General features: G+C 43.1%; 1 protein-coding gene across 10 annotated transcripts in view; it reads right to left on the reverse strand.

The window, feature by feature from the left end:
• Window positions 1-1,000: 1,000 nt before the first annotated feature.
• Window positions 1,001-18,029, reverse strand: part of FSTL4 (follistatin like 4) — a 540,889-nt gene continuing 523,860 nt past the window's right edge. For all 10 annotated transcript variants that reach the window (XM_042850015.2, XM_065555940.1, XM_065555942.1 and 7 more), the window contains 4 exons: window positions 14,253-14,402; window positions 13,509-13,616; window positions 10,736-10,845; window positions 1,001-4,446 (listed from right to left, as the gene is read on the reverse strand). In XM_042850015.2, coding sequence (XP_042705949.2) covers window positions 3,744-4,446; window positions 10,736-10,845; window positions 13,509-13,616; window positions 14,253-14,402 — 1,071 coding nt within the window. In that variant the 3' untranslated portion in view covers window positions 1,001-3,743. The remainder of the gene's footprint in view (window positions 4,447-10,735; window positions 10,846-13,508; window positions 13,617-14,252; window positions 14,403-18,029) is intronic.

Consider the following 18,029-nt stretch of genomic DNA (forward strand, 5'->3'; position numbering starts at 1 on the left):
TGCATCCCAGAATAAGTATTTCAAGCAGCAGCATCAGGCTCTAGCGACGTAGGAGCACCAGGGAAAAGACAGAACATTTCTTTACTCCATCAAGCTGCACCCTTGTTGAGTAACCATATAGATGTTACCATGTACATCTTCCCAACCTCCTCCCTACTATCTTGTTAACCCCTTGTAAGATCATGTCTGATATTAGCATGTGAGCTCATTAGGGAACACACATCATGGTCTTTTTACCTGTATTGTGAGGCACCCAGCAGACTTTTGAGCACTGTAAGAAATAATTATAATGATATAAAGAAGGTGAAGAGTTCCAGTGTAGATTTACTGCTCAGTGACCCAAGATTTTCCAACACCCCCACTTCTATTAAAAGGAATTTTCTGACTCAGTTTAGTGAACAGACGTGGAAGCCTCCTGCCGCCACATTTTCATTGTTACCCGTAACAAAGTGCAAGTGCGCACCCACCCTAGATTTGAGCAATGTCCGTGGATATTTAGTTGATTTATGAAGTGCAGAGGTTACAAAAATCTCAGTGATAACAGGCGATTCACAGTTTCTGGTTCTAAATGTTAGTACTCCTGCTCTTTTTTTCTTTTTTTTAGCTTCTACTGTTTCAAAACCAGCAATATGCCCAAGTCTTGGACTGAAGAGCTAGCACTGATAAATAAGAGGCCTTCCATATTTAGAAAATGAAAAAGAAAGGGGAAAAATTACTGATTAGAACAGCAATGATATTTCTTTTGTATTACCATTTAATCTAAGCAGTGAATGATCAGGGAGTAGATTCTTACTGAAATCAGTGACTATTGTCTGTGATCCCAGTGTCCATCAAATAGAACGCCGAAGTGATACATGAGCATATTAAAGTAACTAATTATTTGCTAATCCAATTTAAATTCATTTCAGTTAATCATTGTGATTAGTAATTCATTAGCCAGGAAAAAATGTGAAGTGGTGAAGCAATTGCTACTTACATACCAAAGAAATGAAAAAGAAACTGCAATCAAGGAGATTTAATATGCTTGCAATCAAAGGCAAACACAAGTTAAACCTTTCTGGTACAGAGAAAAGGGTGATCTTTGTGGCATAAGAAAAAAAATCCAGAATAACAAATGTGCAGCACTTTAATGTTAGATTGACCATGATTGGAACTGTTCACAAGTAGCGTGGACAATCTAAATTGTACTTCATTGTCTAAGTCAGTATGATATAACCATTAGGATAATTTAGAAAACACATCACCAAAACTTGGGCTGCGGAAGGAAAAATGGGAGCATCTTTGGAAGGTAAAAGTGGGAGTTTGAGTGACCTCTAGTTCAATATTTTGAGACAAACTGAAAGACGTGAGGGCCATTACACATCCTTCACAGCCTGTATACACCAGTTGTAAGAATATTTACCTGAACAGATATTTACATTTTTTTAAAATATTCTTAAAAAAGTAATATTTGCTTGATCTATGACACAATGAACTTCTCTACAAGAAAACGTACAATAGGCATAATAAAATATTCAAGAAGTCATAAAAGATAACACTAGCGCAGTGGTCTGGCCTACTAAAAGACGTTTAGGATGAGTGCAATGTATGGATACAGCTTTGTTCTAGAAAGGAGTTGTGCATATTTAAAAGTACTTACAAAGTTGATCTCCTCCTTTCCTTACACGTGTATGTTTCCTCACTAGATGAGTAGAGAACCATGAGCACCAGGCATTTCTAAATGAAGGGATGTCCATGTTTTAATGATGGGATAATGTCTTCTAACCTTTATGGCTCTTAAGAGAAAATATGTAGGTTTCATCCTATCGATGTTAAAGGGCAATTTAAAGGATTTCATATCTAATGAATTCATAGGATTCATTGCCTTTTTTCCGTCTGTCCAAACAGATTTATACTAATCATTAGAGAACTAAGATGGTTGTAAAGTACTTGATGTCTACAGTCAGCCTAAAAGCTAATGCTTAAAGCAATGTTATCAGTGTTACTCTGTGTCCTTCCAACTTAAAATCCTTTTTTATGAGGAGGGTGACAAACATTTATGTTAGAAAATAGTTACTGCACCTTTAAGTATCACCGTATATATTCAACAACTGCTTTCGTATAAACTTTGGGCAGTCAAGGTCATGCTAGAGCATAGTTGTACTTTCATGTAATTCAAAAGGCCAACTGCTATGATGTAAAGATGCCGTCCCTAGAAAAGGGAGTTTGCACTAATATCAAGATAACATTTTCAAAGCAGTGTGTGGGATTTAGCTGCTCATTTCTTACTGTTTTTAATAGTACTTGTCTGGCTTGCACCACTTTGAAAAGTTACCCATAACTACACTTGTCCTGATTATTTCATGATGTTGAACACTGAAAGCTACTAAATGGAACTGGAGAAAAGCTTTTTATATGTCTATAAAAGTGCAAATGGATGTTTATTTTTATGGGAAATCAACTTAACTTTCTCACTGCCAGCTGTTGCATTCTGGGGTAATTTATATGGTTTTTACATGAATCTCATTGTTCATAACTAAATGGTAATTGAAGATAAAGAAGTGTAATATAAATGGGAGGAAAAAGGCAACACAAAAATAATCTTTTCCAGACTCTTTGACGAGAGACATGTAAATTAAGACTACAATTATAATGGGTGAATGCTTTGTTAAAAATACGTTACTGAAACTGGTGGAGATGGAGTTGGATATGTAGCCATTGTTTTATGAAGAACCAAGTCACTTCAGTGTTGGTAAATTGCTAATGAGGGAAATGAATAATTTCTAGAAACGTTTCTGCCTACATTGGGAACAAGCCCGGCTATTATGCTATCTGGCAGGCAGGAAATGATTTTTCACACTATGTCCTATCTGACTTGAGTCACACGGTACTGAAGGAAGAGTGCTTTATCTCCTGATAGAATAGATTCTGCATATCTGACTACCAGTGTTTTCTGGTTTTCAAAGTCACCTTCCCATCCCCAATTTTTCCACTAAGAAGTTTCTCAAATACAATCAGACGATGTTCTTTATACACCCTGGAAGAGGTGATACTACTGCATTCCTTTTGGTATTCCAATAGCAAAAGAGAGAAAAGAAAAAAAAGAAAAAAAAAAAGAGAGAACTGACCGTAGATACTTCTGTCATGTTTGGGTCTGAAATTACATCAAAGAATTCTTCTAACACCATCCCTCAAAGGAAACGGATCATTTTCCATTAAATTTCTCACCTAGATGTCTGCATTTTGAAAACTGCTCTCTGTGATTTATTTTTCTTATTACAAAGGTCAGTTTTAAATGTGATTTACTGCTTACGTGTTTAGGCAATGTTAAGGGTAGTATAACCAGGGCCCTACAGTCAGAAGTACAGGTGATTTGAAGTTAGATTGGCTGAAAGAAAACTGATGACTTCAACATAACTTAGAGACTCATCAGTACTGAAACTCAGAAGCTGTTTTGTTCTACAGAATCATCAAGTTATGCAGCTTATTCAATACCTCGGTGGAGAAATGATTCTCTTTCCAGGTATACATTCTTTTCATAAGCCAAGCAGTAAATCATACTTCCAAAAAATATCCCAACACAACCCAATTTCTATTAGCAGAGCATACCTTATACTATAAAACTTGCAAGTAGACCAGTGTTGCACCATGAAGCTTATACAGTTTTTTCCCCCAGTGTAAAAATATACAATGCTACTGCCTATTTGTTGCAGTGTAAGGTCCAATCAGCACTTGTCTGCTGCAGGCTCTACTTTTGTGCCCTTTCATACTTCTCCAACCCAGACCACCGTGTTACCCCTCCTGATACCTGAAACCTCACAGTGTAATGTGTTTTGTCTCCCATTAATAACAAACAGTGAATTCTTAGCTGGTGTAATAAGATACTGTCCAAATAATCCACTGTCTTTCATAATTCTGTTGTAGCTGCTCCAGGGCCAGTCTTTGGACATGATAGGCTCCTTTAAATTCTTCAGTACATTCATTTTCCCCGTTGACAGCTCTACAAAAAGCACATCTGTTTGCAAATGTGACGTAGCATATATATAGTACTGATTGCCTTCAGTGAAAGAGGGTTGAAATGTCAGATCAGATACATGTACATTTGTTTGTAAGTCATAAATCAACTTGATTTCCCCTTGGACGGTTATTGCCTGGACTTTAATCCTGCCACTGTCTTCAGCTGCACTGACCAAATAGCGTCCATCAGGGGAAATATAGGGCGTACCCGATATGTCACTGTTAGGGCCAATCACAGAATCTGTAACACTGTCAATAATGAGCTGGGGAGATGCTATTATTGATGTATTTTTTTTACATTGGACAAAGAAGTAGCCACCCAAATGGGTATAAGCCATGCTCTGTGGTTTGCAGCCATAGTTTCTGAAGCTGATAGTCTTGATGTGGGTCACAGTTTCCAGGTCAATTTTGTGAACTGCAGATTTCGATTTGTTAAAGATGAAACCAAACCTGAAATATAAAACATGACACTGGCATCATCTCTGGAGCTGTGGCAACATGCTTGAGAGAATCCTGAAATCAGCAGAACTCGCAGACTCCAGTTGTTTTCTATTGTGCGTAATAATGTTCACTTTTCTCTATGAAACCACTAACCGCTAATTCTTCTGTTATGTGCTAAAAAAAAAAACCCTTAACATGTCATTCCGATCTAGGGACATGACCCCATAAGCCATTATACATGCAAGAATTCCTGGCTCGCATGAACGGTCCCATCAACACCAGTAATGGACCATGGGAACAGTGTGCAGGATTGGGCACTTTATGTGTTATGCTTGAGTTACAAATTCTTCCGGTGCGATATAATTCAATGTGTATTTCAGATGTTTTATAGCTCCAAATCACAACTCCTTAACTAAAACTTATTTTGGACCTAATCCTAAAGAGGGGAGAGGATGCAAAGAAAACGTCAAGGCATCTTTGTGCCTGTTGATTTTGGGCCAGTCCCTTAGCGTACGTTAGAGCCATCTGAGAGGAGCTCTAATTTACAGGTGCTGCCATGGTCCCAGGGGACCATTATGGCAGCTGGGGCTGCTGCGGTGCACGCAGTCTGTGCCATGCCCTCACACCATCTGCTGGGAGGATGGGTGGCTTAGGAACTTATTGGTGGATCCCCTCAAAACAGCACCACTGCAGTGGAAATTGGGGGTCTTTGTTTTCAGTTTTGAGAGAACAGAAAATAAAATGAATACCAAATAAAATGTTCTATAAAAGCAACAAGCTGCAGTGCATTTGACCTTTGTTGACCAGAGGAAAAGGTCAGCAAGACCCAGGCAATGTTTCTACTTAATTTGAAAGGAAGACAGTAAAAACGGCACCTTTTGCGTTCCCTAGGATGCCGATATTCACTTGCGCGAGTGAAAATTAATTTTACATGGAATATCTTTTCATCCATTCAATACAGAAAGAAGGAAATTAAGTGAGATGTTTGGCTGGTCTTTGAAAGATTATGAAATGTGACAAGAGACTTGTTTTCACACAGTTAAAATATATATTTTGCTTCAATCAGTGGGTTTATTTCTTTAAGCTTAAGCAGCATGTCAGTGAGACACTCAGCAGTGATTTCACTGCTGAAGAATTAGCCAATGTACTGTATGATCCCTTGAAAAATCACTGAGCTTAGCCTTAAATTTTCCCATTATGCTCAGATCCTTTAGAAACGTCACTTAAAACAGCTTCAGGAAAGATTAACATGGCACTAGGTGTGGAGGAAATAGAAGATGACACTAGTGTTTCTCCGGAATGAGCACGCTTGGACTACTCTTAAAAAAAAAAAAGCCTTTCTTTACAGCATTTCTTTCAAGACTCCCTTAATACTTGGCCAAGTGCGTGACTAAGAGAAAACCCAGGCTTTTATCATAAACTTTAATTTGAAAAAGTGGGTCAGACTGTGCATTATGTGCACAGAGCTGCTGAAGAAGTTCTATGCCTGTGTGAGATCTGTGCTCTGAAATCTCAGTGAAAAAACCTGCTCTTAGTATTCTTTTAATGGACAGCCAACGAGTCTGTAGGGCAGCCTGGGAACTAACCCCGCCTCCAAAAGAGATGTTACTCACTCTGGGCACTACCTGTAGTTCTTCAAAGATGTGCTCCTCATAGGGGCTCCACTTCGGGTGCATGTGCACCCCATGTGCCTTTAATTGGAAATTTTTATTATCAATGTCTGTTCAGCCCACACGTGAGGATATCAGCAGCATGTGTGATACCCTCGCACATGCTGCTGATAGCCTCACGCCTTGCACTGAGGCTATATCAGGTTGCATGGGCAAACTGCCCCTCAGTTCCTTTTTCACCACTGAGCCTCAGAAGGAAACTCCAAAGCAGGGGAAGGAAGGTGGGTAATGGAGCAGTATTTCCATAACAAGGAGGGAACTTCAGACTCGTGTCCAGCACAGAGGAAAAAAGTGCATTGTCAGCTGTTGCATCGGCTCTAGAGGCATTGACAAAGGCATATGTACTGAAGACCTTGTAGCAGCTCTTCAGCTCTCACATACTGGACATTTTTAAGTAGAGCCATAGATGTATGTAGATTGTGACCTCATCAAGCAAATGGCGAGAACCCTTCAATAGTGGTATGAAAAGCTCTATAGGCATCCAAATGAACCTTGAGAGAAATAAGTAATAGTCCTGTTTCCTTTAGCTACAGCATATATTCCAGAACAACCAGACATAAGGCAAATTTGCGGGTAGCATTTTGGAATTCACCACAGTGACTAAACGTTCTCCATTTTTGAAGGTAAGAATTTCTGGATCTTTCCTATTTTTTAAATAGTATCTGTTGTAACTCTGCAGAACAGACTGACTCTAACCTTGCACATCATTGAGGAGCCATGCCTTTAGGTGTAGAATGCTCACATTGGGAACGCAGCAGACCACTGGCATCCTGGGAGAGGAGCTGAAGAGGGATTAGAAGATATATCGCTGGACAAAGAGCAAGGGGAAACCATGCCTACCTTGACCATGTTGGGGCTATTAGGATAACTCTTTTGTTCACCACTTTGAGAATCAGAGGCATCGCGGGAACCACATAAAACAGCTTCATCCAAGTGAGGAGGAAGTTGTCCCCCCCCAAGGAATTGAGACCTAACTCCCCCCAATTAACAGAATACACCTCTACCCCGATATAACGCTGTCCTCGGGAGCCAAAAAATCTTACCGCGTTATAGGTGAAACCGCGTTATATCGAACTTGTTTTGATCCACCGGAGTGCGCAGACCCTCCCCCTGGAGCGCTGCTTTACTGCCTTATATCTGAATTCGTGTATCGGGTCATGTTATATCGGGGTAGAGGTGTAGTTGGCATTTTTTGTTCGTAGCGGTGGTGAAGAGATCAACTTCTGAAAATCCCCAAGTCTGAACTACACCAGCAATAACTTGGGAATCCAACTCCCCTTTCTAGTCTTGGGAAAAAACACCTGCTAAGAGTGTTGACTGTGATATTTTGCCTGCCTGGGAAATAGGTTGTTGAAATTCTTATGGTATGTTTTATGCTCCAATTCCATAACCTTCATGCTTAGGTGCAGAGGGAAGGAGATCTCACTTCTTCCTGCCAATTGATATAGAATATGCAAGCAGCATTGTCTGTCATGACTTTGGTAGACCTGTCTGAGGAGAGGCAGAAAATGAAGGGAGAAATTTCTGACCGCTCTGACTCTAACAGGTTGATATGGAGGGCTGTTTCTTGGGGTGACCATCTGGGGGTGGTATCAGAGTGAACATGTATTGTTAGAGCATTGAGGTGCGCCCCCCATTCTGACAGAGATGCATCCGTGGTTATGGTTAATGAACCTTCCACCAGTCCAGGTAGCAATTAACCTATTGAGGAACTGACACTGGTTTGGCAAGAAAGCTGATCTGAGCCACCCCTAGAAACAGCGAAGGCATAATCTTGCATGTTCAGTCACAAAAATGCAAGCTGCTATGTGATCTAGAACTTTGTAGGGTTGCCAACCCTCCCAGTTTGGCCAGGAGTCTCCTGAAATAATCTCAATCTCCCGGAGGATACTGAAGACAATCCGGGAGATTTTAGGCCGCTAAAAGTCTGGCGGCACAGTGGGGCTAAGGCAGGCTCCCTATTTGCTCTGGCTCCGCGCTGTTCCCAGAAACGGCCAGCATGTCCCTGCGGCCACTAGGCAAAGGTGCGGCCAGGGGGTCTCCGTGCGCTGCCCCCGACTCTGCTGCTTCCATCAGTCGGGAACGGGGAACCGTGGCCAATGGGAGCTGTGGGGGCAGTGCCAGGAGGCAGGAGCAGCACACAGAGCTGCCTGGCTGCCCCTGAGCCTAGAGCCACTGCCGGACATGCCGCCACTTCCGAGAGCCATCCAAGGTAAGCACCGCCAGGCCAGAGCCTGCACTCCTCACCCCTTCCTGCACCACAACCTCCTGCCCTGAGCGCCCTCTTGCACCCAAACTCCCTCCCAGAGCCTGCACCCCAACCCCCTCCCATACCCAACTCCCTGCACCCCAACCCCCTGCCCCAGCCCTGAGCCCCCTCCCCTGCCCTAGCTGTGAGCCCCCTCCTGCACCCAAACTCCCTCCCTGAGCCTGCACTCCCTCCTGCACCCCAACCCTCTGTCCTGGGCTCAGCCTGGAGCCCCCTCCCACAGCCAAACTCCCTCCCAGAGCCCACCCCTCCTCCCACACTCCAACCCTTTGCCCCAGCCCTGAGCCCCCTCACAATCCCAAACTCCCTCCCGGAGCCTGCACCCCAATCCCCTGCCCTAGACTCAGCCCGGAGCCCCCACCCACACCCCCTCCTGCACCTCAACTCCCTGCCCCAGCCTGGTGAAAGTGAGTGAGGGTGAGGGAGAGCGAGTGATGGAGGGGGGGCAGGGCCTTGGGGAAGGGGTGGGCCAGGGCAAGGGTGTTTGGGTTTGTGCGATTAGACAGTTGGCAACCCTACCTAGAAGTTGAAGACTGTTTCTGACTGAAGTCTGGGGGCTCCCTTGAATAATTCTAACACAGTATGACAGCGTCATGATGTCCATGGGAAGGAAGGCCCTGGATGCCAAGGATGCAAAGGGGCCTAGAGTTGCCTCGGGACTGATGGGGAGGTCTCCTGACCTGTCTCCAAAGTGAGGCAAAGAGAGCACTCCATCATTAATAGTCACAGCTTGATTTCCTGGTCCTTCCATGGCTTGGATTTGAGGGCTAAACAAGACGTTACACTTAAGTGGGACATGTGACTCTCCCAGGCAACAAACACATGTAAAGTGTCCGTTGCTGACCGGGATAGCCTCTTTACACACAAGGCAACATTTAAACCCCGGTGAACCGGGCATGCCCTATGCAGGGAGGCTTTCCCCAGAGGAAATAACAGTCTTTCAGTAACCACTAACTAACTACTGCTACTTACTAACAAACTACGTAAAAAGAACTCAGCAAGCAGCCGAGGCAAGCCCGATGCGGCTGCACTAAGCGTTGTTTCAGGCCGACGCAGGAACTGAGGGCAGTTCGCTTGCACAGCCTGATATAGCCTCAGGGTGAGACACGCAGGTATCAGCAGCATGTGCTTGGGCCAAATGGACACTGCTAATGAAAATCTCCAATCAAAGGTGCGTGGGGCACATGCACATCTGACATGGACCATCCATAAGGACACTACTTGAAGAACGGCTAGATATTTATCTGAATTAACAGCCAGTGGAACGTGTCAAATTACTGTTTGTTTCAGCGAGCCGAACTATTTACATTGGGTCAAAGCCTGCACATAGGCACACCAATGTCACTGATAGTGTGGCAGTCATCAGTAGAGCCCCAATCCAGCAACTAACTTTAAGTTAAGCACGTGTTTAAGTGCTTTGTTGGACTGGGGTCTAAAAAGCAGAATATGGCACACAACTAGCGTAACTGAGCTATATTGGCTACATAACATGATTAGTAGTTGTGCTATAACATGGTAGCAGTATAGTCAATTACTATGTATTGATTTCAACAGTTAACATGTAGTGGTCACATTAGGCAATAACGCATATTCTTTTGAGTTACGTTTGTTAGCTAAATTGTAATTCCCTTGGAAATAATTGTAATCACAATACACGGCACTCTTTTTTTTTTTTTTTAAATGCATGCACCATTTGTGCAGTCGCTGTTACCGCACACACGTCACATATCTCAGCATGCAAATGGTCAGTTATGTATTCAACAGCCAAACTTTAGAGGAGAATAAATTTTTTACCACTCAGCTCAATATGTGTACCGAGTCCTTCGGGGCTTGTACTGGGATGGTTAGCCCATGCTAAAGCCTGTGCTGTCATGCGTTTGCTAGCTACTGTTACAAACAGTACAAGTAGGCTGACCAGACAGCAAGTGTGAAAAATCAGGACAGGGGGTGGAGGGTAATAGGAGCCTATATAAGAAAAAGCCCCAAATATCAGGACTGTCCCTATAAAATCGGGACATCTGGTCACCCTAAGTACAAGCACACCTTAATCTGCAGTGTAGTCATACCCTCAGCGGCACACTTTGAATCTTAGATGTCTTATAGTATGGCTTTGTGGTTAAAGCATGAGCCTGAACCTCAGGTTTCTATTCCTGGCTCTACACAGACTTGCTGAATAATTTGGGGCAATTTGCTTATCCTGTTCTTCTTACCTCAGTTTCCACATCAGGAAAATGGGGAAAATAATTCTTAACCACATCACACATTCATTAATGTTTGTATAGTACTTTAAGCCAATTAGACAGAAGGTTCCTAGAAGCACAAAGCATGATGACGACGAGTCATTAGGACCATTCCTTACCTAATGTGATTAATAATAAGATTTGTAGGTGGTATGAAAAAATCATCCACATCTTCAAATGGCGTGCGGATGATATGCTGATTTTCCCCTGCACTTGCCTCTGATATTACCTACAATAAATAAACAAAATATTGAGCATAGGGAAAACAAGAAGGAAGAGAGAAGTAAATACAGGTTACATAACTGCGTTACACCAAAAAGATATTTGCCTTGCCTTGAATCCAGGAGATTCAAATTGATTCATACTTTCAAAATAGCGTTTGGAGTAGCTGCCTTGAAAAATAGTGTTAATAAAATGGCATTTGAAGATTGACATTTGTAAGGTAAGTGTACAACTCTCTCTGCTTTCATAAGATGATGTTCATAGCAGTAGACAAAGCAATCATGCACAAGTTGAAATAGTGTGACAACACTAAACCTACAATAATGTATTCCAAACTGTTTAAAGTAAACATTTATTTCATATGTATTAAACTCACTTAAATGCACAATGATAATTCACTGGCTTGAATGATCTAACGCTAACTCACAGCAATTAATTATCACTTTGAAGGAGCAGAAACGTTCACCCATCTAGTGCACCATGTAAAATACATGGAAGAGCAGAGAAAGGCACTCTCTCGAAATGCTGTCCTTCAGAACAAAGCAAACCTTCTGCTGCCATGGAAACTCTGATTTATCATCTCCCTTATAACCCCAGAAAAATGAGGAGGTAGAAATTTTCAATAATTAAAATATTAAATACAGAAATTGTTTACTGGGACTGTTTTGGTTCAAGAAGATTTAGGTCAATTCATTAGAAATTTTTGCTAATGTGACATGCTAACAGGAGTTCTTTTGAATTTATGGCTAAATAATTAATTACAGGATGTGCTACAATCTTAAAAGGTTTAGTTCAAACATTCTGGTCATGCCATTTCGATTTCTTCCAATTAAATTGTTTGAGAAAAATGCCAATTTTTGCAGAGTGCTTTCATGAAGCCAGAAACAGTATTGTACATTTGCTTTCCCATAAACTAGTAACAACAAAACAATAGCAGTCCCTTAATAGACTGCATAGTTTTGTTTGATAAACCCTTGATTTCTGAAGAGGGAGAAAATTAAGGTCAAGCTGTACAGCTGAATTTCTTTCTTTTCTTTTTTTTTATTACAGAGCTGTGGGAAACCATTAACGTTCTTTTTAGGGTGGGGGAGTGGGGTGGAACCTCATCAAATTTGACACTGCAAACTTTTTTTGTGGGGGGGAGAGAGGGAGAGATCAGAAAAACAAAAGGTAGACTGCTGCTGATGTTAATCTAATGCTATCCATGTGTATCTGCACTTCACAAGATAACAGAAAGGACCATCCGAGAACTGTAGCCCTATAACAAGTTTCCAGCTGTGCAGTTGGTGTTGTCGTGTTAATAATCACAAGTCTGTGCCATCTTTCCTTTAATTACAGAAACCTCTCACAGCTGGATGGAAGCTATTAAGTTGGAATGGGTAAAGGGACTCCATTTTGTCTTCCTGTATCTTGTCCAGGAACCTATGCTAGTCATCAGGGAAGTTAGCGGAGATTGCTTCAGAAACTTCTGTTTAGTTGCTGCTGTTCTGTTGCCAGAGGTTACAACAGTGTGGGATTCATGAGTTATTTAGCAGGGCCCAGGTGGTTTGTAAAATATGTATGGCAATACGGCACCTGCTGTATAATACCCTGGCAACTGCTGTAAAGAAGGTGATCATTTATGGGCAAACGTCTGGCCTGAATAGTTTAACTGGGCACTTAGCTGCTGTGCAGGGCAACAAGGAGAAGATCCTCCCACTCTCAAGCGCCAACATAAGGGCTGGAGTAGACTCAAGATATTTGGGTGCCTAACTGCCTCTTCAGGCATCTAATGCCAACATTTGGTGCCACTGACATTTTCAGACCCACTGTCTAGCTGCTATCTAACCCTGTAGGCATCAAAGTATCTGCTGGTGGGCCCACGTCACTGCTTGGAGCCCGCACTCAAAGAGTTCTGAAGGAACTATAAAACTACAGTACAGTGTATTTGTATATATAGTGCCTTTTCCACACAATACCACATAATGCTTTGCATTCTTATCTCGTCCTCCTTTACGGTGGAGATGCATGCATCCTGTGCTGGTGCAGCGCTAAGTGCAGGGCTAACTCTGCACCTCTTCTAGGGCTGGTTTGGCACAGATCAGAGCTGTCTGAGGGCCGTCCAGCCCAGATAAAATGATCCCTATGGCCTGGGATCAAAGGGAATACCCAGGGTGTAGGAATGTCGGTGGCACTGTTGTCCTCCCCAAACTTGCTCCCTGCTCCAAGGGATCCTGCTATATGGGTCATGAGCTGGCTGAGTTGGTTCTGTGCCTGCTGTCGAGACCACCTAGACCAAAGGGGGTCCTTTACAACTGCCTTACAACCACTTTGTGCCAGCGCTGTTTTAAAGGAGGCTCTGAACAGGTAGCAAAAATCACTATGAGCTTTGTTTGTTTGTATTTTTCTCAGTTACCCCAGTCTTCCTGCATGCATTTGTGGCATTTGGCTCTGTCATCAGTCTTAAAAACAAAATGGACGATGGTAACAACACACTCCCACTACTGGTTTACAACATATTCTCTGCTTTATGCCTGACAGTGGCTCAAAAACAGATTAAACTGTAAGAGAAGTGGGGGAGAAATAATGCACAATGACAATGCAAAAATTCAAGACAGACAGTGTTATCAGTAGCCAATGGTGCTGCTAAAAGAAAGAGAGGGTAAAATGTTAACTTTACACAACACTTACCTGCAGTGTTGGATGGGACTTCCGCATGTTCCCCCAGCTAAGGACCCAGACTTGGTCATGTGATTTATCATAATGTAATTTGGCTGGTAGAGGGTCAACATCCACAGACTTCAAAGAAACAAATATTTGTATTCATATTTAGTCAAGTGAAGATGGCTTACAAACATTATTTATGTTAACATTTGTTTACAAAGATAACTGTGAACGTTCCTGTGGAATCCATTATCCACCTGCTACTCCCTCCTCCCCCCACTTTAGGGAGATGGAGGCACAGAGTTGTGTAATTAGCTGAAAAAAAAAATCACACTGTGAGTCAGTGACAGAGCCAGAAATAGAAATTAGGTAGCCCGATTCCAGTCCCCTGATCTGGCTAAGCAGACAACACTCCATCTCACACCACAACTTCCATCTACAGGGGCCAATTTCTGCTAGCGTTACACCTGGGCAATCTGGTTATAACTGAGGTCACAAACTGACCCAGTAAGTGTAGGTGAGAAATACTTTCTAGGTAGCTGCAAACGTGACTGCAGATGTCTTCCTAGGACTATGAGAATCATGCCATCAAGCCGTTTTTTTGAGAATGAGGTTATAGCATGGCAAATGACGCAGTATACCCCAATGAGTGAAAATAGTATATCTGTCCAACACATGAGCTAGGTTACAGGTTCACTGGGTAGGGACCTAATTCTTTAGCATATCAAAGCCTCTTTGCCATCCTGAATAAATAGCTCGCCTGGTAAGTACCTGCATGACTTTCTGTGTCTGGATATCAATGATCATTAGTCTGTTCTGCTTGGGCTGTGTCACATAAATATATTTGTCTCGGACATTGACAGCTGAAGCCCAGAGGCAGGACTGCACAGGTCCACCTTCAACTTTAGGACAGATCTCTTCCTGAAAGAGAAAATAATAGGTTTAATTTGTGCAAGTTAGGGGCCATGCTCTAAGCAGCCTGCACTTTAGCCTGGAATCATAGAACAAAAAAATCTGTGGGGACTATCGTATGCCTAAATTATTTCCCCCCTCCCACTTTTTACCTGGAAAACATGCAATAATTATTGTATTAGGTAGCACACTGTAGTCTGGATCTATCCCAGTGAGATTAAGCAACTGGAGCTCGCTGCAAGCTCCCATTTATATTCAAATAACCACAATGCTGCATAGAACAGAATCTTTTGAAGCATCCCCTGGTACAAGAGGACTTATAGTGCTGTCAACATTTATTAGCAATATAAATCTCATTTTGGGTTTAAAACACAGTGATTTATGTTTTAATGAAATTATTGCACTGCATTGTTCCTATAGCCTTCATTCTCAGTTTTAGGAAATCTTGCTCTCAGGTCCTTGTGCATTTAGAGTAGCAGCAGAAGAGTCCAATAATCTCCTTAACTCCAACCTGGAAACATCTTTATAAAAGTATTATATAGTGTGGGCTCGATCTTGTTGACCTTATTCACATCTGGGTCGTTTGTTGAAGCCTATGGGACTACACATCATTAGAGCCAGCAGGATTTGTCCTTTGCTATATTTTCTGTAATGCTGCTTCTCCTTTTTGGTGATAGCTTTCTCTTCAAAGGCTTTCTTTCCCATCTTGTACATTATGATTGCTGACCGGTAAGTTATTCTAACAGTAATGGTACTTTTCAATTGGTATCTTTCAGGGTGCCTAACAAAGTACAATATTGTTTAGTTGGTGTTCTAAAGCTTGGAGGGCCAAATTCTTGTTGAGTTCTGCGCTACTTTGTGGGTGCACAAAGGCTGGAAATCAGCTAGATCTAGCCTGCTGAGAAGTCCTTTGGTTTGGTGAACAGAGCTTGTGCATCTTGGTCCTGGCATAGAAGTAGGTTGGAGCTGGAGATGGAGTGCATCGGGCCTTGGCTATCCTCAGGTGGCATGTGGTCCTTTGTGCACAGAGCTTTGAGAGTGAACCAGAAGGCAGAGCAAACACCACGATGTATTCTGTTTTTAAAATATCTCACAACTTTTAGGCCACTCTCATGATCTTTGAGTGCTGACTCATGATTTTCATACGTGGCGGCTGGCAATCTTCGGTAGCAAACATGCAGCTTGAGACTCAGGAAGCTACAAATCTCCATGACAAACTCTTCCTTCCCCATTGCTCCCACTTTTGCATCAAATGGAAACTTGGCACAGCAGAAAATCTGGGTCCAAGTGAACTGTCTAAGGTCCCTGTGACGTTGCACCCCATAATGCTTTATGGAAATATCCTTAGAATGTATATATGACATAACTGGAATATGTTTTATGCTACATATGCCATGTAACATATCTCTGTAAAGGTTATGATCTACTAAATATATTCATCCTATTTGTATGCATGTATCCTTTTTGTATTCAAAGTTATGAATATTGGCTGTGTACTTGTTTGATTTTAAGTAACCTTAGTAAGGCATTTGGGCAGCTTCTTTAGAAAGGAATTTGCAAGTAAAGTGCCCAGTCAAGAAACACTTAACGGACAATGGATCTTGGAAGGCTCCAATCCATATAAGAAGTCTACTTGAGGAAGTTCAAGGTAGCATGTGAGCAATGGCTGCTACCTGTAAGTTCTGAGTCATGCATGGTCATGTGACTTGCCCATGTGACTCCAAAACGCCATCTTGTAGCTAGGATTCTAGCTGTCCACCCACAAGAGAAAGTCTATTTAAACCCCTGGGAGACCCCTCCATTTCATCTTCAGCTGGCTCAAGAGATAGCCTCTCCACCCCAAAGGATACCTGAAAGAAACTGGGACAAAGGACAGTAACTACAGAGGGTGTGAGTGACTGCTGGACCTAGACTAGTCTGTAAAAGAGGCTTATTAGAACATCGCTGAGGGTGAGATTTTATCTGTATTCAGCTTCTTACTGTATTAGGCATAGGCTTGCGTGTTTTATTTTATTTTCCTTGGTAATTCACTTTGTTCTGTCTGTTATCACTTGGAACCACTTAAATCCTACTTTTTGTATTTAATACAATCACTTTTTACTTATTAATTAACCCAGAGTATGTATTAATACCTGGGAGGAAGGGGTGGGGGCAAACAGCTGTGCATATCTCGCTATCAGTGTTATAGAGGGCGAACAATTTATGAGTTTACCCTGTATAAGCTTTATACAGGGTAAAACGGATTTACTTGAGGTTTGGACCCTAGTGGGAGTTGGGTATCTGAGTGTTAGAGACAGGAACACTTCTTAAGCTGCTTTCAGTTAAGCCTGCAGTTTGTGGGGTGTGGTTCAGACCTGGGTCTGCGTTTGTAGCTGGCAAGTGTGTCTGGCACAACCAGGCAGGGTTCTGGAGTCCCAAGCTGGCAGAGAAGGCAGGGGCAGGAGTAATCTTGGCACATCAGTTGGCAGCCCCAAAGGGGTTTCTGTGATAATAAAATATAATAATATATGGAGATATACCTATCTTATAGAACTGGAAGGGACCCTGAAAGGTCATCAAGTCCAGCCCCCTGCCTTCACTAGCAGGACCACGAACTGATTTTGCCCCAGATCCCTAAGTGGCCCCCTCAAGGACTGAACTTACAACCCTTGGTTTAGTAGGCCAATGCTCAAACCACTGAGATATCCCTCCCCCAACCCATCACAGTCCCACAGCAAGTCAGTGAGAGAGGTGGAAACAGAACCAAGGTCTCTAGACTCCCAGTGTGGTGTATTCTCCACTGGGCCATGCTATGTATCTTAAACAATAGTCTTCCTTAGCTGACATTAAGTAGAAGTGACTAGCATGTGAGAGGATATAAGAGCAGCACAAATAATAGTTTTAAGAAATGAACTAAAAATAACCTTGGGCCTGAGCCTACAACCATTGAGGCCCACTGCAAAACTTCCTTTAGCTTCAATGAGAGCAGTATAGTACCCTGCATTTGTATTACAGGTAAGGCTGTGAGTCTGTCACAGAGATCACGAAAGTGACGGATTCTGTGACTTTCCGGGACCTCCATGGCTTCTGCAGCCAGCAGGTGTGACTGACCCCAGGGCTGCCCAAACAGCTCAGATGGCCCCGGCGACTGACCCCAGGGCTGCCTGAGCAGCTTGGGTGGCCCTGGGGCCAGCTGCAGTGGCCCCCCTCCCCGCAACAATGGTGGTCCCGGGCTGCCCCCTGCCAGCAGCCGCGGCGGCAGTCCCAGACCGGCCGGGCTGCCCCTCCCCCGCAACAGCGGAAGCAGTGGTCCCGGGCTGCCCCTGACCAGCAGCAGTGGGAACAGTCCCAGGCTGGCAGGCTGCCCCCCACCAGTAGCAGCAGCGGTGGTCCTGGGCCGCCCCGCACCAGCAGCCTCCCCCCCACCACACAAACACCAGCGGGTTCACCAGATCCCCCCTCTAGAGCAGCAGCTGTGCCCCCAGAGCCTCCCAGATCACCCAAGATTTAGTCAGGGGTAGACAGTACAAGTCATGGACAGGTCATGGGGCCTGAATTTTTGTTGATTGCCCGTGACCTGTCCATGACTGACTAAAAATACCCATGACTAAATCTTAGCCTTCATTATGGGTCATCCTAATGGGTGAACTTGCAAAA

The sequence above is a fragment of the Chrysemys picta genome, chromosome 8 (genome assembly GCF_011386835.1).
Source record: "Chrysemys picta bellii isolate R12L10 chromosome 8, ASM1138683v2, whole genome shotgun sequence".
In the NCBI taxonomy this organism is placed as follows: Eukaryota; Metazoa; Chordata; order Testudines; family Emydidae; genus Chrysemys; species Chrysemys picta.